This window comes from Anopheles gambiae, chromosome 3 (genome assembly GCF_943734735.2).
Source record: "Anopheles gambiae chromosome 3, idAnoGambNW_F1_1, whole genome shotgun sequence".
Taxonomy (NCBI): Eukaryota; Metazoa; Arthropoda; class Insecta; order Diptera; family Culicidae; genus Anopheles; species Anopheles gambiae.
The window spans coordinates 82607619-82629726 of NC_064602.1; the positions used below are offsets into that span (position 1 = coordinate 82607619).

Here is a 22108-nt window from a genome sequence, read left to right on the forward strand (position 1 = left end):
TTTCGCGTGTTTCTTTGACGCTAAAATCACCGCCCCACAGAGCACGCTGACGAGAGCATCGCAAATAGCGGGCATTGGTTCGATTGAGGAGAAAATTGAAACGACTCGAAGCGTATCGAGTTCGTGTCATTTCGCTACTTCTCGCTAGCACGAGACCGTGGAAATCATGATCCTCAGGGAGTGTACCGAACCATATGGCTGCAACCTCAACCGGAGGTGATTGTGTGTGCGTGGTTGTGGTTGAAAAACGATTCCCACCGTGTGATGCATGCAGGTTTTTTGACTGAAGTATTACTCCCTAGGTGCATATCATGTGACATCGTGAGATCGAATCGAAAGACCCGTTTTTACCCCGTTCGGTGTCCTTCGCACTCTAATGGGAAATCGCAATGGGAGCTATCCAAAACTGAACTGGCCGTTGTGTACGTGCATGATAATCCCCAAAGAAATGATATAAAAACCTATCTCACCACGGTGAGGGTTAAATCCGCAATTTGGAAACTCATTAATGCAGCGTAGATATAGCATAAAAAGGTGAGCGCTAATGAATTTGTGTGGATGATACAAACGATTTGGAGGTGTGCATGTAGTGTTTACGGTGACAGTACAAAGTTTGTGCTGGAATAGGAGGATTTTGTACATTACTTATGTTATCAAGCACTCATCACGATCCAACAACTGTTACCAAATTGATCGTAGGCCTGCCAGGAACACATAATGATCCTAATATACGGAGCTATGGAGGCAAATCTATTGGTTTAGATATTGATGCTAGTCCTATTGTGTGTCAACTGATCTCGATTTGATCTTTCTAATGATTCGATCCTATAAGTAATACCGCAAAAGACCTTCAATAGATATCTTCTTCCGAGGCTAATACACACTATGCGATTGATTTTCGGTGACAATACTGATCTGGTTCTTAAACGCAAACCTATTCTAGTTCTGGAGCTGGTATTGCACCTACCACGGACTAGGAATATTGGATCCTAGCCGGATACATAACTGATGTCAGATACAGGTATTCTATTATTATTTGGTAATTCTGGTGCAGGAATTAATTCGGATCTAGATAGTTACCATGGACAGATTAGATTTCGGACAGGAACTAATCCTGATCCGGAGACTGGATCCAAGCTGAACCCAACAGCATTTTATTTATTATAATCATTTTTTTTAAATGAAATACAATCCCCTTACCAATGCGTTCTAGCTGCTATCAAATTATAGCGCCATTTTGCAATGTCTCATTCTATCAGTGTAGCAGGTGTGTTTTAATGGCCTTACTTTAACAACCGCATTACGCTTTGCAACGTCCTCTCCGGAGATGTTTATTTGTAGCTGGTGGGCTAAAAAGTTTCCTTCCTGCTTCCAGTTCATTTCACTCCTTCCTTCACGGTGGTGCCATTTTTAGCCAGCGCTACCATTTTATATCGCTGCCAGCTGAAACCGCCCTAATCATTCGTTTATCGCTGGACCACCTACCAGCAGCAGGTCGTTCCCGGGGCCGGAATATGTATTACCATCGAAAAACCAACCCCGTAGCGGCCATAATTAACGACAATACGATGAACAATAAATTTGACATCATTAGGCCTCCACGGGTAGAAAGGGGAAGGGCAGGACAGGAAAGGCACCACAACACACTGGGGTACCATTTGTCGCACGGCCGTGCGGGTACCGTGCGAGATGCTTGGCGGCGTTCGGTCGCACTGTGGTTAAGGTGTTTGACGTTGCGGTTTTGCCGCAATTCAATGGGCGAGTACAACGTAGATATTGGTTATTTGTTTAGTTCGGCATTAGGCAGTTCAAGCATGAATGAATCATATGGTAGAATAATTGTATAATATTGACATTGATTTGTTGCTGTACCACTAATCTGTCTACTGAATGGGGCTAAAGGAGCTAGATATGGCTCACACATTGCATACTTTAAGGCGTTTTCGAACAAAACTGTTGCTGTTCAGTAGCTTCTGGGTATAACTGATGGTGAGCTATCGTAAACTGTAATAACTCTACCTCAATGACAATCCTTCCAAGATATTGTAATGGTTTAATATGGTTCGTGCCTTTATTGCATCATAATCCCGATGGAAACGTCAATTTATTGCTGCGATAAGTGCATTATCATCCGCTCAATATCGAGCAAAATTGAACATTTGCAAAAGTTATTGCAGCACCGGCTCAATCACGCTTGCACCAGTTTAAAATTAATACTTTGCACAGTGCTTTCATTTCGCACTCGAAGATCTTAACCTTCCTCTCGAGTGCCATTGTGTGTTTGTGTGTCAGTCTGCGATGCAGCATTTCCTACCCATCACCTAATGAAATTACTCGTGCCATCCCGTGCCATGAATGGTACGAAATTGCATCGCAAACTTACCGCCCAACTCTCTCTCGAGCGCGCGCGCCACCTTCTACGGTTACCAGCTTTGGTTTGCGTGTTATCTTCTCCACCTCAAGTTATCATGACACGCTACCGACAGCTTGTAAAACGATTGAACCACCATCGCTGAGGAAAACCGATCTCGGCTGCGAAACTTTGCTTCCCGCACGTCCAGGGGCCTTGCGGCAGCAACAATTACGCAACATTGCCCGCTCCTTTCTAACACAACACTGTTGTGGCGTGCGTGTGTGTGTGTGTGTGCGCAACCAGGAAACTATCTGATCTGGAAACCACAAATCCATTATCGAGCTGGCTTTAAGGCAGAGGGAGAGACGGTGAGACAGAGGCGCCGGAAGCTTCCCTTCTGTCATTCTGCTGCAAACTTGAGCTGATGGTAGCTTCGCTCCCTTTGGGTTGGATAAATTTTGAAATCAATTACATCAACTTTTGTGTCACCCGTTTCGAGTCGGTCGACCTCTGTCGGTCGGGGCAATCTCGCTGGCGTTACACAAACTAGAAGCCTCCCATCCCCATCTGCTGCTGCATTGGTTCATCGGGCTGAAGTTTTCATCGATTGCAGTTGCAGCTTCAGTTTTACCGTCTCGCAAAAACAGTGCCACATTGAATTCCCCTCTTTGCTGCCGTGTGTCTTCGATTGCTTCGAGCTGTATCCCTGCTTTATCCCCGAAGGTGCCTCGAAACGGTTCGATTGCCCGAGATCCTTCCCTTACTTAACGATGTACAGTTGACGGGTACGGGGTGCAACTTTCTCCGCTTTCTTTTCTGCAACACCGTGAAGCGGTATAAGTAATTCGATGCTCTGTCCATCCGAAGGCATCCTGGCCGGTTGGGCAGGGCAGCAAAAGTTTGGTCCGAAGGTCGGACGCTCCATTCTTGCACCGGTGGCTTTCCCTCCAACCAGTATTGGTTGCTGTGTACAGTGCTTAAATGGAAGATTTATACCGATTGGTTGCACGTTGTACCGGATGAGGCGATGCTATCAGGATTAGGATAGTCTCGAAAGGGAAACCAATAATGTTACAGACCGAAGGGGCAGGCGGTTTCGCGGCGTGGCCGGGAAGGGTGGTATAGAGGCAAAAGTGAGTCTTATACAATTTACCTAACAAGTCAGCGGGAGTGGAGTTCAAAAGTAGTTGGAAATTAATAAAAGTCGACCGTTCGGCTGTTCTGCTGAATGCAATAGCAGCATGGTGGGCAATGAGAAAAGGTACCGGATTGAAAAAAATGGAAGAAATTTGGTATAAAATGAATACCGCAATTCTTTATCTTAATAGGATAGGCAACTCAACAGCTGCATAAAGAGGTATATATTTGGTGGATAATGTATTCCATCAGCTAACCTATGAGGTGGCAAAACAAAGCGTTGTTGGAATGTCGCACTAAAAATTAACATCTTTGATTAACCGTGAACTCACTACGGGGCGTACTATGCAGGGCAATAGCCTATCGCACGGTGAATATAAGGAGGAATGTGAAAAGTTAAGAGTTATGCCTCTTGCCTATTAGCACTGTGATGAAGATGACGCTTCATGCCACACGCCTAAAAACCCATAAAGAGTGAGAGTACACGTGAGAGGCGAATGAACATCCAAATTTTAACATATTTATCTCTTTTTCTATCTGATGTTATCGTTTTAGGTTATTTTTTTAACGTTTTGGGTGTGGTGTGTTAAAAGTGTATCATTTATTTTTATATTTTGTGTATTCTTCGTACGATATGATTTCATATAATTCGTAAAACGGACCTCATCTTATAAAATGATCCGTTGTGACGAGTAATGTATTCTATTTATTTTTGGACTCCGAGACTCTAGAGATGTACTAGAGCAAAGACAATGATTTAGTTTTAAACACAAATTTTATTTTCCTTAAACTAATAATCACAAATGAATAAACGATCTCATCACCTAATCGATTGATCCTGTCGGCGGATCTTGTAAAAGACAGCTTAACAAACACTTACAGCTAGAGAGAAGTTTTGAGCATAGTCTACGATTGGCGATCAAATTTGGTAACTAGTAAATTCAATTCCTTCTCAAACGCTTCCATATCGGAACACGCAACTCGGAACGGATAGAACAGAGTTATCACCTGATTACTTCGCGCATCATTGGACGTACACTGTAAACTTTGTATAAATGACTTGCCATTCTCGCCAGCAAAAGGACGCCAACATTGGTTAGATTTGTTGGTGCTTTTTGCATGATTTTCCGACTCTGTTACAGGAACTACCTCAGAACCAGCAGACTGTATATCACTTTGTTCGTGATCATACGGCACGGCGATCGGTCGCAGATCGGTGGAAGCAAACTCCAAACCGCTGCGCCCACGGCCAAACGAGTCTACGATGGGTCGCAGATCAGTAGCAGCAAACTTCATACCATTGTGCCCACGGTCAGACGAGTCTACGATGGGTCGCAGATCTGAAGAAGCAAACTCTAAACCACTGCGTCCACGGTCTTCGTTAGGATTGTTTGCTGCTTGAGATGCTCCTGCTCTTTTTGCGTTATCGTTTTCAAAGCAAGCCGCTGGAAACGCAAGCTCTTGCCATTGCCGTAAAACAGGGCTCGTTCCTGGGGCAGGATATATGGTGGTTGGTTGACCGGAAAGCACGATACGGTAACCGAACTGATCGGCAACGAAGAAAGTACGATGCACACCTTCGCCAGCGGGATGCGTATATCCGTAACAGCCGTACGTTACGTTGTCGGCACTTTTCAGCTTGTGCTGGAACTGATCGTTTACGTTCGTTACTTGGTAGCCGTACTTAAATTGATCTGAAAGACAAGGAAGGTGATTTGATTAGTAATCGTGTAGTTTCCAATACGAAACGGTGTCCGATCTTACTTTCACTATTTTGGATGGATTGGTACGATCGGGCATCTGCACCCGTTATGTCGATCTGATACGCTCTAGAATACGTCACGAATGATAACACAAGCTAAAAATAAAACGGTATCGATTAAAATACGCAAAGTTACGCTGGAGTAATAGTGAACTTGAGAACAGTCTTTACCAGAGCAACAAGAGAACCCATATTGTTTGATACCGTGCTTAAAAATACCCAACGTTCACAACTCACACCATTCACTCAACTGATTTCGGCGATGGTGTTGTGGTTCATTTTTATATCGATTCTTTCCGAGTATGACCTTGAGTGATTTGTTTTTGCGTATTTAGCAACTCTATTCTAGACGGCGATACGCTGGGAGAAATGCTGTCAAATTCCCAAACACACGGATGTCGCCAAGCTTCTGCTAATTAATCGTTCACGCAAACTTCTGTTTTGTGCGAAGCTGGGCTACAGGTGTGAGAGAATTTTAAAAATAAGACGATGAGATGTACGGAGCATTCGTTGATCGATATTTGCATGCGTGACTCAGAACATTGTTTTTTTTTCGTTCTTTGAAAGAATCATTGGCGTAATTCACTCAAAGGAATTGGGGCATCACATAACTGGTTCGAAGATGTGCTACCATAGTCAAGTAGGTAGTATTACTGCAATATGGTCAATTCTCTATGAAGAGCTGTTTTAGTATTTCTTACGAAATTACGCTTTGTTGCATAAATACAATGTATTTTAATTAGACCCTTTCAAACAGAATTCATGCGAATTGTTTTATAAACTTGCATTGAGAGAATCATATGTGTCATGCAAAACAATCATCGAGGAGATAACTTGTTTTCCTAGGAGTTAGTTGCTTGAAGTGGTCTGCAATTTCTCAAAAATTTCCGAGTAAAACGTTCTCTGGGGACGTTTGCATTTGATGGCTTTTGTTCAACAGATAAATACAGATAACTTATCACAATATCAAACGATGATTTTGATGATTTAAAATAGAATATTCATTCTACACTTCTTCAGAAATACCACACCAAACATACCAGATTTCGAAAAAATAGGTCCTAAGTTATGGACTATTTTTTTGAATTCTATACCATAATAAGTGAAACCGAATCCCATACGTCAAACAGTTAGTACTTACAGTTAAAAAGGAATAAAATAGTTTTATATGAGCTAGGTTTAAAATAATTTCCCAATTCAAATGTCATGCCAATACCCCAAAAAGTATGCCCCACACGACAAATCTCTCCTAACGGTGAATAATTCACAAAAGAATCCAAACTAACCCACAAACAAGACTAATTAAAAAGTGTTGTACTGTGAAGTGGAAAAACTTGTTCAGAAAATACTGAATGAGTTGCACAAAATAATACAACCGACAGTGCATGGAATGTATATAACCTGCCAAAAAAAGCACCCTTCTCAAACCGATGCTCAGAAAAGCTACACCATTGACATGTCCTCACAACGAGAGAGCTTCCGTACGGGCAAACTCTTGTAACATCATATACCTCCTCTGGTAACGCTTCCTAGAATCATAAACTGAAATCTCGAACTGTTCTCGAATGCAAGCGTGGCAAATAGTTGGCACAACTTTGCCTCTTACCTTACGGCCGCGCACACTACAATTCCGCACAGCTTGTGGATAATGTTACGCGTTCTTCGCTGCTGCATCGCTCGGCACCTTGTCTTATGCAGTGTGACGTTCTGTTTTACGCTCTTTCCCTGTGTGTTTTACGGTCGTTCGTTTTCTTCAACCGCCAAGTTGATGATGAGTCATTTCCATTTGTGTTCCGGCTGCATGCGCTTCCAAGTGCAGGAACTTTTGCCCGCTCCTCGCAGCTCAAGAGCAAGGTGGTGGCGGTGTTTTTTTCCCCCCTTCTGTTCTTTCCATGCGCATTTCGTGCAGCTTCCGCAACTTTGACTATCTATGGGCTTAGCAGCGTGCAGCAGCGTGGGCAGCTGCTGGAGTGTCGACACGCGAGGAAGGAAAAGCTTACTTTGTTGTTTATTATCACAGTTCCCGTCCATCCTACCCCTCCCCAAATGAGATCCGTGGAGACAGTGGAGCGGTTAAGTTGAGCAGCTTTTTAAAATCACCTGCCGGGGTAATTTGATGAGCACGGGTGCCGTGCGCTCGACAATGGGGTAAGATTGTACCACCGGCCTGGGAAACTGGTGGAAACTTGAGTTAATAAAGTGCTACTTTGAAGTGACACGGTGTGAAGCAGGACGGCAGCTAAGGCATGCTTGTTTGGATGAATTTATCAGGAAGTTGGGGCGTGTTTCGACGGGCAGTTGCTAGAATTGAGAAAAACAAGAACCAAGCTCAGCTTGGTTTAAAACAGCGCATGATTGTGCAAAAATAATAGTCCAAAATAAATAATTCACTACTCCTGGTAGCAACGAGTACATTCCTCTTCGCTCAGAATCAACTCATAGCAGAATGTTTAGTTCACTTCCACAACAACCGGGGGAATAGATACCGTTGCAAACGTAACTTATCGTTTTCCCCAGCAAAAAAATAAAGCGCGCAAAATTCGACTACAGCAAACTTATCGTTTGCTCGTCCAGTGAGCCACTCACAACAGCTCACTAAGCTCTCTTCTCACTCACACGGCCGTGCGCGTGAGAGCAGCTCTCAAAAAGCAATTCTCTTGCATCCGCTCTGAGCAATTTATCTCATTTATTGCATTGCGATAAAACGGTCTCTCACCCAGCGCACGTTCATTGCACGTGTGAATGGGTTTCCCTCCAACAAGTTGTTGTTCCGAAGCGGGGTTTGGTCTCTTTCTTGCACCGCTGTATCGCCGTTTGATAAAAAGAGGGCACAAATGAGATTGTATGTAGGAGAGTAGGAATTGATAAGAAGCGAATGTGCGTGCAGGTGAGATGTTTTTTTTTTTCATTCACACTTAGATAGCCCCGCGAGAGACTTTAGAGAGCGTTGGAAGCGCTCCGTCGAGAGGAGCGCTAGAAACTAGTCTCACAGAAGCTGTGTTCGGCACCGGCTGGTATGTATGTGGCAGCCGCTTTTCCTCGCTCCTTTGTGTGTGTGTTTGTGTGTGTTCAATCCGGGGGCTCCAACGTCCTGCGAGAGAGTGTGGAAAACCGCTCAGTCTTCGAGCTGCCAGCAAGCAGGACGCACACGCAACAACAACGGTGGTGCTGTTTGGATTTGTTCGTTGTTGGTTGGGGGGCCCAACCGTCGACACTTACATTGGGACAAACCATCCCCCCCTCCCCACCACCCTTTCCCCCAGCCCCGCTATCACATTCAGTGGGTGGGAACAGCCACCGGTCAACTGCTGCTGGAGTGCCGTTGCGGTTTAGTGGTGTGCCGCGGTCGAAAAAAAAGGGTAATGGTGGTGACGCACAATGAGCAAAAGTGTAGTGTAGTGCAGTGAATAGATAACCTCCGCCATTGAGAAGGTGTGTTTCATCGGATGAGCTCGGTGGTTGCAACACAATCATGACGAGTGGCACGCGCACCCGCACTTTCCAACGCTCCTGTCCAAATCGCTTGATCTCCAGTCGAGATGATGACGGGACTGTGCAGCGTCTAATTGACACACGCCATTAGAGCGTGTGCGGTGGCGGGACAACCGATCGTGTTTTTGTCGAAACATACAAACACACACACACATACACGCACACATGAAATCCGTTCGTGGTGAAGTGGAAGTGGAAATGGTGGTGTAATTAATTTCGTTTCTGCCACTGCACGGGCAGGGCAGCGATGCCCAAGAGGAAAAGAGTTTGATTTATACCGTTCCACTCATCACTCGGTCCAACCGACCGAAGCAACACGAGGCGGGGTGAATGTGGCTCGCTGCACCAGCCACCATCACCACCACCATCAAGGGGTCGTTTGCCAAAATTTTCTGCAAATCCGATCTGTCACTTGCTTTTAATCGGTCGGAAGAGATGCAATTAATTCAGCCACAGTGGCGAGTCCGTGCGCGGGCCGGTCGTCGTCGTCGTCGTTAACTTGCCTAATGCCTGTGATGTTGTGAATGTGTATCGAGGAGTGGTGCAGAGTGAAAAGGCGCTGACCCGGGGAGGAGAAAGTGGGTGGCAAAAATTGTGACACGATTTAAGTATGAGCGGCCAGAAGTGATCGGAGACATCATTAAAATTTGTAGCGATGGGATTCGTGCAGACCAGTTCGGTGTCTGTTTGTGACAGTTTTGGGCCACACATAACCTAACCCACCGTAAGAAGCTGTGTGGGGAATTGGAGGGGATTCGAGTGCGGTTGTGTAGCGACGAGCCTGGGCCTGGTGACATGAATCTTGCTGTGTGATCAAAACAAATGCGATGTTCGTGTGGTGAATGTGACATATTTTAATAATAGCTCAATAGCGTTCAGTATTTATAGGATTGTAACAAAAACAAAAGAAAAGCATGAAAATCAAACCCCAAATCTGGTGTAAGAAAAATGGCCAAATCTGATATCCATAACCTGGATGCTTACGTCATTACTTTGATTCTTATGCCCACCCTGCTGCTACATAATAGCGCCGAAAATTACATTACACTCGCTCAGGTTCGTACAGTTTGGCGACAAATTTCCAGCCTCGGTTTGAAGCCTCGGCTCTACAGTGGCCTTTTTATTATTATTCCGTATGATTTCGCTCGCCCACACAAAGCTATCGATACAGCAGCCGAACGAACACCATTTGCTTCCATAAATTGCTTTTTACACCCATAAACATAGAAGCGCGCCCGGCCGTCCGAACGATCGATCGACGGCGACCGCTCGCCGCTGATGGAATGTGGGGGGGGAGGAATGGTAGGGAAAAGCGATAAAATGTAAATAAATAGAATATTAAAAAATAATTTACGGCCACGGCATTTGCCACACCACGGGATCCTTTCTGTTCGGGTCGCCAAGCATGCGAGCGAGAGTATGCGAGTTCCTCGGTGGTGATGATGTTTTTTCTTGCTTTTTGTTTTCTTGCTGGAAAACACATAAAATCCGCCCTCCGCGAATCCCAAGGTGGTAGAAACATCGGAGCTCGGATAAGGCGTGAAGGAAGGCGCAGGAAGAGCAGGCGAGAGAGAGAGAGAGGGAAGGGAGAAGGAATGTATGTGCTCAGTGACTGCCATACTCGACGCATGTCAGCCCCTGCTGTAGGTGTGAAAATTGTTGCCATTTGTTGACTCTACGTAACAAAAATGAAAAAGAGAGCTAGAGAGAGAGAGAGTGAAAAACCAACTTTACAACAAACACTGTAAACTGACAACGTTTGGGTCATTAATGTACCCAAACCCGGAAGGATGTACTTTGCATGCAGAGCACGAACGAAACGCCGCCGTAAAACCTTGACGTGAAGGGGAGCAAAGAATGCAGTTCGTGTTCGGCGGGTGCAAATGACCGCACAGGTGTTGTCCAGACGGATGCCACGTTTCGGCGCTCGCAGCTTGGAATACAAACAAACTTTTCTTGTCCGCCCGTTTCAAGCGTGATGTGTTGGTGCAGGAAATGGAAATGCACCACGATGAGTGAGTAGGGGGAGAGAGAAAGAGCAGAAGAGAGGAAGCTTTTACGCCGTAGCAATACAGCTCGCACGATGTGCTCCATTACTATGAGGATTTATGGGGATGTAAAACCAAGGGTCATTAGAGTCAAGACATTTCGATTATGTTTGCGATGAATCACGGGGCCACGGGAGGGGAGGATCACTTTGCGGGAGGAAGGATTTGCAAAACACTTGCCTTGAAGTCAATCGTACGGCTTTGACGGGTATAATAATGTTTACATAGTCGGAGTCATGCTGGGAGATTAAATTGCACTTATGAAGAAAGAAGTGTTCTCGAGCAATTCATGCTTTCATAACATAAAGAAACCCCGTCTATTAAAAATGATTTCAATATTTTGTTTCGGTATTTAATTGCCCTGTAAATTCAGCCAAAAATGGGATTTGGCGTGAGACAGATAATTTCGAATTTTTATAGCCAAGATCTTGACAATGTTTTACATTTACATACAAAAAATACAGCTTAACATGTATTGGCTGGAAATCATCAATAATCTGTTCAACTTTCTACTGGATCTGTTTTAGTGTGAACTTTCCTAAAATAAAAATAAGGTCTAAATTTGGTTTTTTTGAAAAATGTATTAATTAAAACACATTTATGTGACTTATGAGCATTAACTTGATGTCTTCAACCTTAAGACCTTATTCCAAATGGGTGCATACCTAAGTAAATGGGAAACTAAGCAAATCTATATGAGCTTTGTTTGCTATGAGCAAACGGAAATTATCCGTTTGGTCATGGTTTGATAATCTTGGCTTGGGATAGACTTTGCATGCATGGATGCCTAACATCAAAGAAAACAGCTTATTCCTTTGCTCAACAGTTTGTGAGGGTTGCCTTGTTTGTTCAATAAAGTTTGACAAAACTCACTCACGTAATTTTATATGCTTTGCTGCTCCCTAACTGCTGCCTGGAAAGAGAAATCATTGTTGCATCATTATACTAGGTATTATGCTCGTTACAGTCTTTGTTAAAACTGTGCTCGTTACAGTCTTTGTTAAAACTGAACTGAACTGGGAGCTGATTTTTAAACACAAAACATGTACAAACATCAAGCTATTGATATCTAGAAAGAAGTATTGCATACCATTTTCTATTATGTTTTATTTTTAAACTTCTAAATGCATTTATAGAAATAGAATTCCTGCAAAGGTCACCAAGTAAATTTCACCCCACTTTCAAGCTGATAAAAAAACATGAAACACCAAAAAAGATAAAAAGAAAATGATAGATTTCGTAGCAGCAGTAGCGATAGCGAAGTTGCGCGATGTGCACGTTCACTTGCTCACGTGGCATAGCGGAGTGTTAGAAAACAGTTCGAAATTCCAACAAAAACACCCCTTGGGGTGCTTCTATTACTATTCTCAGTACAGCTGCCAAAAGCAGCAACCCCTTGGAAGGCGAAATACGACGTGAAACTGTACTGAAAATGGTACAAAAGGAGAAGGGAAAAAGTGTCACATGAAAGCGCAGTACGCAGTGGGAAAATGGTTCGATTTTCCACATACTCACATACACACACACACACACACACACACACGCCCAGATGCGCTCACCTACATTACGTTTGCCGTCCCACGATGGGTACGTGATCGTAAATTATCTTTCAATCGCAGTTTCGATTTTTTTTTCTTCTCCCACCTGCGCTACTGTTGCGGCTGCGTTTGGGAATGGAAACGATGTATGCTGCGTGGGGGAAACTGACACGTAGAACGATGGTGAGTTTTTTGTTGTCGTTGTTACTTCCAATGGAAAATGGATGGTAAATTGAAACACACCGTCAGGCACAGCGAACGCGCGCGCGCTCAAAACTCGACTGTTTCGCTAACCCAGTACGACTAATAAATACTGGCGTTGGAAAAGTTTCTGGATAATGGTTGCCGCACCCGGAGCTTGTCACGGAGCTGTTACAGAAGGATTCTGTTACCGATGGATCTTGCTGGCCGTGCTGTTGATAAAATGGCAAGCAAGGCATGCAAGGAAAAATGGGAGTGAGGGTGAACAGTTTCTCCCTCTTTATATTGATTTGCACGCTCCGGGTGGGCAACGGATTGGTGAGATACCGAGCAGTACGCTTTTCAAACACACACAGCAGGAGCTGTTTGCTAAAAACAATATGCAAAAGGAAGAATAAGTTGTTGACTACGCAAAAACGATTTTTTTAGATACTGAAAATGGTAGTAAAATGAAACAAATAAAAGAGAAAATCTACAAACATTTAATAAAGTCAAGTAAATAATAAAACATATTACTTTCAGGCTCAACATGTGGAATATACCAGAAAAGCATAAGATAAACATGTGAAATATTAGGTGTGTACAAAAAGAGAAAAAAAACAGGTGAAGAAGTGTAAAAATATAATCTAGTTATTGCTATGAAGTGTTATAAAATGAAGAATACAAGATATAAATATAAATATAAATATACTCGCTGTGTAGAATATTTACAGAAATATAATAGTGTTGTAGTGTTGTTACCTCAAAAATAATAATAAAATAAAATAAAATAATAGTATTAAAAATAAGTGAACGAAGAAGCTACCCTTGCTAAGTGTGACCATTCCTAAAGTATAAGTATGTGCTCGCGGTTCTGAAACGTTTGCGTGTGTGCGAGCGAAACGAGCGTAACAACTCTGAAGTGTTAAAAAAGAGCCCGCGTCACGTTGCGTTAACTTGACAGCTATCGCACAGCGGGCACGTATTATTCGCGCGTTCGCCGCGTTCCGGCGTTGTCAAAAAGTGCTCCAGCTGGCAGCTGTGGTACGCGCGTCCAGTGCAATGCGATCCCGTTTTCTTGTGCGGGTAGCAAAACAAAAAGAAAAAAAAAGTTCATTTGTGATCGTAAATATACACGCTACTGTGGCACGGTGTTTCTATGAAAAAAATGGCGTGTAACGTTTGTGAGTTAAACAAGAAAGAGGGTGTACTGTGTCTGTGTGCTTCTCGGTGTTAGTAGGTGTGCTAGTTTTGACGTATTATTAGTGGAAACTAACCTTAAAAAGCTAACCACCACACACAAACACGCGCGAGTGATATCGAAAGAAACGCAACGATCGATGTGATCGTAGCCGGAAATGAGCCTGCCAGTTGGTGGCTGAAATCGGTGGAATGTTTCGAGCCGCCACGCAGCCAATGCCCCAGCGTTTCGAGGGGAAAATCTGTCGCGATATGAATTTCCGATTAGCATAAATTGTAAGTACAAACAGACAACCAATATTTATTTCGCACAGCGCTCCGCACACCTCGGCGTCGTCGAGGGGGTTTATTTGATTTAATTTTTGGCCTGTTTTGTTTTTTTCGTGGTTTGTTTTTGCGCAACGCGTACAGCCGAAGGGAAGCTAAAATAAACGACCTTATGGTTATTTGATATCGCTTTTCACCCGATACGCGCCCGAAGATCGATTTCCTGTGCTCTATTCGTAGCCTTGGTAGGAGTTGTTTTGGCAAATATGCTCGGCCTGGTGAACTGGTGAAATTGTCTTTTTTGTTTTTTTTTTGTTTGTTTGGTACGTGTTTGTGGGGGAACGCTGCCGAAAGTAAATCGAAAGATAAGACTCGATCAAGTACTGAGACGAGCAGGAACGCAGGAAAAAGTCAGTACTAAGGGCAAGAAAAAAAAAGCAGAGAAAGAGAGTTAGTACGGTAGCTAAATAAAAGATGCAAATTTTATTCCAACTGTCTATCCCTCTCGAATGCCGCCTCGTCCGACGTTCTACGGTTTTGCGCGCTGTGGAGAATTTCGTATGCTGCGATTCTAGGGGCCCCCTAGCAGTATTTTGTACGCGCAAATGGTTTCGGAGAAGCAAGTAAAACACACAATTTAGATCTTCATTCATGGCTTCCTTCCTCTTGGTGCTGTGTGTGCGTTTGGTTTGCCAAATCGGGAGCAGCGTCTTATTTGTTTAGGATTTCGGCTTTTTTTTATTCATTTCATATTCTTTGGAAGGGTCTTCTTCATAAGACAGAAAAAAAGCGAGAAATGAATATCGACTCCCCGCATACCCCCTGTATGGATCGGTTATTTTTAGCTCACGATTGAGGGAGTAACACGCCTTCATGGTGGGGGGGGGGGATAAGCTCATAAAAATATGGAAGCAAATTCAGAAACCATCTAGGAAGAAGAGAAGAAGCGCTGAGAAGATGAGAAAGCAGAAGGTTTGGTACCAAGGCGGGAAATGACTTTTCTTTGGCGGCAAAGAATTGAGGTTTCGAGCACAATTAAGGGTTTATATTTATGACGGGTGTGGAACACAGAAGGAAATTATGCGCTGCGTGTTATGGTGCACGTTTATAAGCCAGTTAAGGGATTGGTAAGAATATAATTAACGGTAGCATGTTTGAAGGTATAAAGAAGGAAAAGTGGAATTTTGATCGCAATGGTACATGCCACATTCGACTGTGGAAGCATATGGGTGGTAAGAAGATGGTGACTCTGTGAAATGAATTGAAAGCAGTAGATTTTTCATTAGAAGGTAAAGAAGGATACTGCGGGAAAGATGGAAAGGGTGACTACATATTTGAGAAACTGTTTTAGCATTCTGTTAAATTGGTTAAACTTGGGAGCAAAACTAATTTTCAAACGTTCAAGCAAAACAATTTGGTGAGGATCTAATTTTGCTACTAGAGATCTTAAGCTCTACAAATTGCTTAGTTTAAGTTTTTGGCAGGTTTACCATGTAAATGAGTTGTCGTGATAATTAAGCACATAACTGCTGCAAGGACGGCAATACAAAATAACAAATACAAAATATTGTATTCTGATGGTTAATCCATCCTGACATCAAAGTGGGAAAGACGGTCATTGAATCGTAGGGGAAAATGAAACAGGATTTTTTCGATCTGTTTTACTTCTGCTATCTGCTATCAATTGGCGATGGGCAGATGTGAACAAATTACCTTAAATAAGGGTTACTGTAAGTCAGGGACCCACCAGCAACTGGAGAAAGCATACAAATTTGCAATAATCTGAAGACCTATGAAAACAGCAGCTATGCATTATGCTGTTACATGCACAACGCTGATGAGGCGCTTAACGAACCCTACTATCTGGTAACATAATCGACTGCATGCTTCTGTGTTCAATCAACAATAAGAGGACAACAATAGGAACTGATACGAACTGACTGAACTAACCAGCTTTTCAGAATAAATGAGAACTTTGGTGGAATCTAAAAAAAATATATTTAAACAGTTTATTTTTGACTTCGTGGAAGAAATGGCATGAAACCTGCTGGGGTCGCGTACATGACTTATTTCCTAACAGAAACTCCGACACTGTTTCTCTGTAGGCTTGGAGCAACCTCAACTGCTCGTGCCAGAGGATTCAACAATAATTTAGTTTCTGCATTCTACGAATTATTGGAAGTGGGGCTCACAATCGGCAATGCAATGGCTATGCATAACGGCTGATTCGTCGTAAATGACCATGATTTACCACAATGAAAATTTTACAAAAACCTGCATTAAGGCCTGCATTGACAAAATTTCAGAGTTAAATAATGTTTTCGTATTAGTAAAGAGATGCTCTTATGACTACTATTCACAACTTAATTTTGGACGATAGAAGTATCCAACACGTCATAGACATCAATGTTTTGCTTACACCAATTATTTCACTTTGTTTTGTGTCAAATATCGGTTTTACTTTGTTTTTGGGGTCCTATAAGTAGAGTTGTGGGGTCCCATTGAAGATACATAGGAGGCTATCAAACTTTGTCATAATCAATTGCACACATATAATCATTGAATAGGTTACATCTCGTGTCAGTTTTGAATTTGTACTAGGATTAACACTTTAACCGCCAATCTGACATCACCGAGTGTAGGGTGAGCACTTAGTGCATGGCAAGAGAGCGATGAGAATGACAATTTGTCGTGCGACTGTTATCACTCACACTTTTGTTTCATTGCGATAAGCGGCGTAGCGCATGTCGTTCTCATTCTTTCTTTCCTCTACCATTCCTTCTAAAGAGAATCGCTGAGCGTTATATACTTGAGTATAATAAATAACGTTAGCTTCTTAAGCATTTTGTTGACTGTAAGATAAAAAGTTTTATACTGTTCCATCAGGCCTTTCTTTCTCAAACATTTTCCATACCATCAGCAAAATTATTCTTGTTTTCATTAGATAAAATTCCTAGAATGTTCATTTTGCTTATGGAAAATAATGCGAACGTCACCCGTTTGGTTATCTTCCTACTGCGGACATAACACTTGTTTGTTTTAAAATTCACTTTGATTTGTTCTGTAGGCTAGATGCAGCTCGCATTATTTCGTTATATTATTTCGTTCGTCGTAAGAATTGTGCCAGTTTTATGTAGAGTGCTGTTCCGGGTATATCATTCGAGGGGCCTTGCCAGCCGCGTTTATAGTACCATCAGGAAAAGTATGAAATTCTGAAAAACATAAGTACGCTCAAAGTATTCCATGGAAAACAAAGCACACGGTTGCAGTGTATGGTTGCGTTACTGAATGAAGAATTCAGACCGGTTTGCGCAGGCAATTCTATAGCATGAACCACGTTCTTGTGCTTTTAATGCAGGGGGAAAATGTCTCTCCTTTCTAACTGACGTCAGCAAAGCACGAGACAACCATGCTTGGTTTGTCTTTTTTTTCTCGACCTCAGAGACATCGTGGTGTGCCTCTTGAAAAGGCAGCGATATTTACGACCTACTCGGTGGATTTTTCGTCTTCTTCTATTGTACGAAAAGTGGAAAACATATCCTGCCGAGCCGAGGAACGTATCGTACACGTAGTAAAACTAATTCCCGTAATGAGTTTGTGCACATTGGCATCTTGCTTGTTGAAGGCGTGCAACAGGCACATTCATCTTGAGGGCGATGGCAAGAGTTTTGCAGATTCATTCTGCCTAGCTTGCGACATTTCGCACGTGTCGTAGACTTAAATAGAAGTGAGAGTTTATGAGAAGTATATACATTTAAAGTTAACTTGTGAGTAAATATTGTAAATCTAGCATAAATTTACTTAATTATTTCAATAGGATAAGAAACTATGTGTGAAATAATTTGGTATCCCTGCAAGTCTTGCCAGTACAAGACATACTAATTTTCTTCTCCATTTGCTACTAAACCTAGGACTAGTTAATAAACCACCAAGGATATGAAACTCTAAACCTCTCCAACACTATCACCTTAATTTGGGTAGCTTAAAGTAAATCCGTTTTGCCGAGCCCTCGCGCTCTTCTTCCACACGCTCGCTTAGCCATGTGAGCAAGTTAATTAAAATCTCGCTTACATCGCATCACTTCTTCGTCAGGCAGGCACCATTTTGAGGAAGGTTAGACGGTGAAGGTTGATTAATGGTTACCGTGTGTACGCCAAACCATTGCGTTGCCATTCTGCGTGCCAGCACCGGTGAAGCAGCGCTCTCGGAGGGAGAACTTTGGAGCCCATCTCCAAGACGATCTTATCGAGAATTTATCGCTTTGTCCTCGAATATGTTCCTCCTGCTGTTGCTGCTGCTGCGCATTCGGCAACACATGACCTAGTTGGGAACGTTTCAGCAAAGTTTGAATAGTTAGTGGCTTTGGCAAATTGAGTGTATGTGTATGTGTGTATGTGAATGGGTTGGGGTGAACTGAGGGCAAGAAATTGGGATGCCAATCTTAATAACATTTGAATGGAAAAGGAGCTCAGTGGAGGCGCATGGTTGTTCACTTGGCATGGGGACGCAAGCTCTGGTAGCAAATTGCTCTGTGCGTCTAACGTTGTGTCCATTGCAATTAGATGGAGGAATTAGAACAAATGATCTAGCTTCCTTTCAGAATAGAAGAAAAGTAATAGCTTACAGCTTGTTTTTTTTAACCTGGATTTTATTGCAGTGTTATTTTTAACATGTAAGTTCAAATGTTTTGTTTAGCAAAAGCAAAAATGTGGTAAAAATGAACAAAGCAAACAACTGGCACTGTCTGGAAAAATCAATTTCACGCCAGAACGTATTTACGTGCTACAGGTTAAGATTTGTTTTTCCACCGCTGTGGGTTTCATGTTTTTTTTGTGGCGGTTTGCTCTGCGCATTTCGTGCTATAAGCCGTACTGCTGCTGTAGCGAAAAGCAACTTTCAGCCTTTTATTTGCTCTCCATTCTCCCCAACAGTGGATGAAATTCACGCCGTTGCGATCCTTTTACGGTGGGAATTTTGTTGCTTTGTTTATAGTGCACACACGCACCTCTTTGACGGCCGGCTTTTCTGGGACCTTTTATAAAGTAAAAAAAAAAAAAAAAAAAAATATATATATATATATATATATATATATATATATATATATATATATATATATATATATATATATATATATATATATATATATATATATATATATATATATATATATATATATATATATATATATATATATATATTGCTTGGAGCACTGGAGGCAGAAAAACAGCGTGGTGACAATATGTCTTTTTTTGTTCGATTCGAGGCTGCTAGCTGAAATGGAAAAAAGGTCACAGACACACAAACAGCAAACTGTGTGAAGAAGTAAATGAGCCCAGTTTTGTAAAGCGCTTGTTGGAGTTTTCTTTTTGTTTTTGTTGTGCGTACGCATTATTAATATTCTTGTTCGAACAACGAAACACACGCGAAGGACAAAACACAACATGCGCGAATAATTTCCGTAACATGCTGTTAGCTTTGTTGTGAGGTTATTTTGCTGCTTGAGCGTAGTTGGAAATAATAAAACTGGTTACATATGGCCCCAAACACAGCATGGGATGGGGTCTGGGCAAATGGTTCGAACTCTACCCATCCCGCCCGTTTGAAGCTTGGAGATCGTTTAGTGTGCAAGTGAAGCGTTTGAGTAGACAAGCAACATCGCCAAGCTTGTGCCGGATTCCGAGAGGGATGCATAATAAGTTCTCATCTTTAATGCCGTGGGCTTTGTGGTAAACCGAAAGGTTAGCCGCTATTCCATTTGGGAAGGTAATTGTGACGGATCGTTACCCTGACGGTGGTAAACAAGTAACTAAAACGAATTGGTACTTTTTGATAAGGTTTTGTGCATTTGATATAATTTTAGCTTAAAGATATTTTATATTAATTGTATGTTTTAACGTTAATGCTAGTAAGCCTGGTGGTCTTCATCACACATCTTTGTGATTTTGAACTATCACTCGTGTTAGTTGCTTGAAGCTGTATAAAATTTATTATTTGTTTTCCAAAGCACTGAACTAAAACCCCTCTCAGTGATTAATCAAAAATAAGTGCGAATGCGCGTGACGCACGGCTTTAGCAAACATAAAGCACACTCCAAGTGGCTACTGAAAACCATTAACCGATGGTTTTAATCGTGATTAAAAAAGTTTTTAAATGAATGCAAAATTGTGCTTCACGCCTGCTGCCTGCCGTCTGCCTGCTTGTGCGAATATCAATTCCGAAGTAATTATTCATTTTTCACCCCTAAAAGCTTTCCTATTGCTGGCAGCAGTAGAGAGAAAATAAGGCAGCTTATTATTATGCGTTCAACGGTTCAATGAACGGAAAACGAGAATGCTTTCCTGTACCCTATGGAGTTAACATTCTTCTGTGTTATAGAAAAAAAAGTAAAGAAAAGCGAAAAAGAAAAGGGTCCAGTTCATCCGCTTGCTTTCGGTTTCGGTTTCGAGAAAACGATGGCAAGGGTTGCGCATAGAATCGGCTTATGTATAAATTTGACCAAATTATCACATAAATTCCGAACAAAAAGCCTCTTGTCGTTGAAGATTGAAAGTTCGCTAGTGAATCGTTTCCACACGATTCCAAACGGTGGTGCTGTGGAGAGGAAATGTTGAAAGTTGTGGCTCAAAACTTTTGCACCAAGGAAGAGAAAGGTCGCTTCATTCGACCAAAACTGGGGCTGTGTTTTTGTGTTATCATTTTCGTCCATGCTGTAAAGAGACTTTTGGGGATTTTTCTTTCTATTGCAAAAAAAAAAAAAATCACTCAAAGGAAATGAGAAAAATCTGAAGAAAACGTTACAATGGCACCGAGCGATAATGATGCTGGGTCCGGTAGGTAGCGAAACAAAATAAGATTAATTATGTTTCGCTCGCCGAAGGCACGGCAGCATCCTTCCGGAACAGACAGCACGATCAAGGAGCAGTTTCGGGGCTTAAAGTTGAAAGGGCTTCAAGACAATGGAAAAGGGATTAAAACCCCGCGGAAAGTGTAGGAAGAGGAGGGTTAAGTGAAGTTGGCATAATGGTTTTGATGGTTCCGAGGGTCGGGTAGGATGCAACAGGACAGCTAATAATTTCGTTCATGTTTTTAGGTTATTTTTGGGGCGCCGGTGGTCAGTCCGTGATCGTTCAATTTGCGATAGGCAAAACTGTGTGCGAAATAAATGAACCTGTTCTCATAGATCATGTAAAAAAATCAATCAAAAGGTTTGGTTTTTCTGATTGCTTATATGTGTTGGTATTAAGAGATTGCGTTTGATTGACTATATCATGTTTTTTTTTTATTTTAGAAACTGTTAGTAGAAACTTGAAATATATAACAGGTTAAGTTTTTTGTATAATTTAATGTGACTCATCCAATGAAATTGGAGTAAGAACAGAATCACGATTGCTGTGTTGAAAATGTCATAAAAGACTAGGCGTCCCCATCAGCTTTAATACTTTTATTCTATTAAAAAAAACATAAAAATGCTGATAAAATGTACAATTTTATGCATTGCATTGGCTAGTTTTCATCCGTGCTGCAGTTTTGTATAAAAGCGCGGTCTACCCTACATTTTTCATCTGATGTCTCACATCCGCGGGACAAAATCGATATTGGGCGACCTATTTTGCGGCCAGGAAATGCTACAGCGCCAGCGGCTGGAAGCTGCAAAGAAGCAGCGCACTGGCGAGCTTAAAAAAGAAACAGAATCTAGAGCACAGCACATGTACAGCACCGCTCTTTGCTCCTTCTCGCACCGAATGCGCCACCTTCCTCCTGGATCTTCTCGAAACAATAGCAGGGTAAAGGATCATTTGGGAAGGAAAATTTTATGCTACGTTCGTGCTTTCCTTTACCTACCACAGTGCCATGAGCAAAGGGAGGGAAAGGTTAACGCAAACTAATAAGCCACGGTCTTGAATAAAAGCAGCAGCAGAAAGGAAAAGCAAGATGTAGCAGAAAGGGAACGAGAAAGATTGTAAAAATGCAATGATGCGTGCATGGGAAGTATAGGTTCTTTAGCGGGAATTATAGCCCGAAGGAAATGGACCGAACGCTCACCAGTGTAAGGAAAACTAGTGATAAAAGAATACTAAGAAAAGACAAAACAAAAATGGTCCCCTCGATCTCTATTATTAAGCGTGCGGGA

The 22108-nt window shown here is 42.2% G+C and overlaps 1 protein-coding gene and 1 long non-coding RNA gene across 3 annotated transcripts in view; one reads left to right on the plus strand and one right to left on the minus strand.

Annotated features, from left to right (window-relative positions):
• Positions 1-4246: 4246 nt before the first annotated feature.
• LOC3291344 (uncharacterized) lies at positions 4247-5508 on the minus strand. Its single transcript, XM_554727.3, has 3 exons — positions 5424-5508; positions 5255-5348; positions 4247-5184 (listed from the first exon to the last, which is right to left on the minus strand). Exons 1-3 carry the CDS (start codon positions 5442-5444, stop codon positions 4397-4399), a joined length of 903 nt encoding a protein of 300 aa, XP_554727.2. The 5' UTR covers positions 5445-5508; the 3' UTR covers positions 4247-4396.
• A 2842-nt stretch (positions 5509-8350) lies between these two features.
• LOC133393931 (uncharacterized) overlaps positions 8351-22108 on the plus strand; it is a 28707-nt gene continuing 14949 nt past the window's right edge. Inside the window, exons 1-2 of one of the 2 annotated variants that reach the window (XR_009766510.1) lie at positions 8351-8684; positions 13054-13986. This is a non-coding gene — a long non-coding RNA (uncharacterized LOC133393931). The remainder of the gene's footprint in view (positions 8685-13053; positions 13987-22108) is intronic. The other variant, XR_009766509.1, reaches the window with a different exon arrangement.

Coding starts and splice junctions, on each gene's coding strand:
- LOC3291344 (XM_554727.3), bottom strand. CDS start 5,444: ATGGGTTCTCTTGTTGCTCTG. Junction 5,349..5,423: donor TGGGTTCTCTTGTTGCTCTG/GTAAAGACTGTT, acceptor TTTTATTTTTAG/CTTGTGTTATCATTCGTGAC. Junction 5,185..5,254: donor ATCCATCCAAAATAGTGAAA/GTAAGATCGGAC, acceptor CTTGTCTTTCAG/ATCAATTTAAGTACGGCTAC.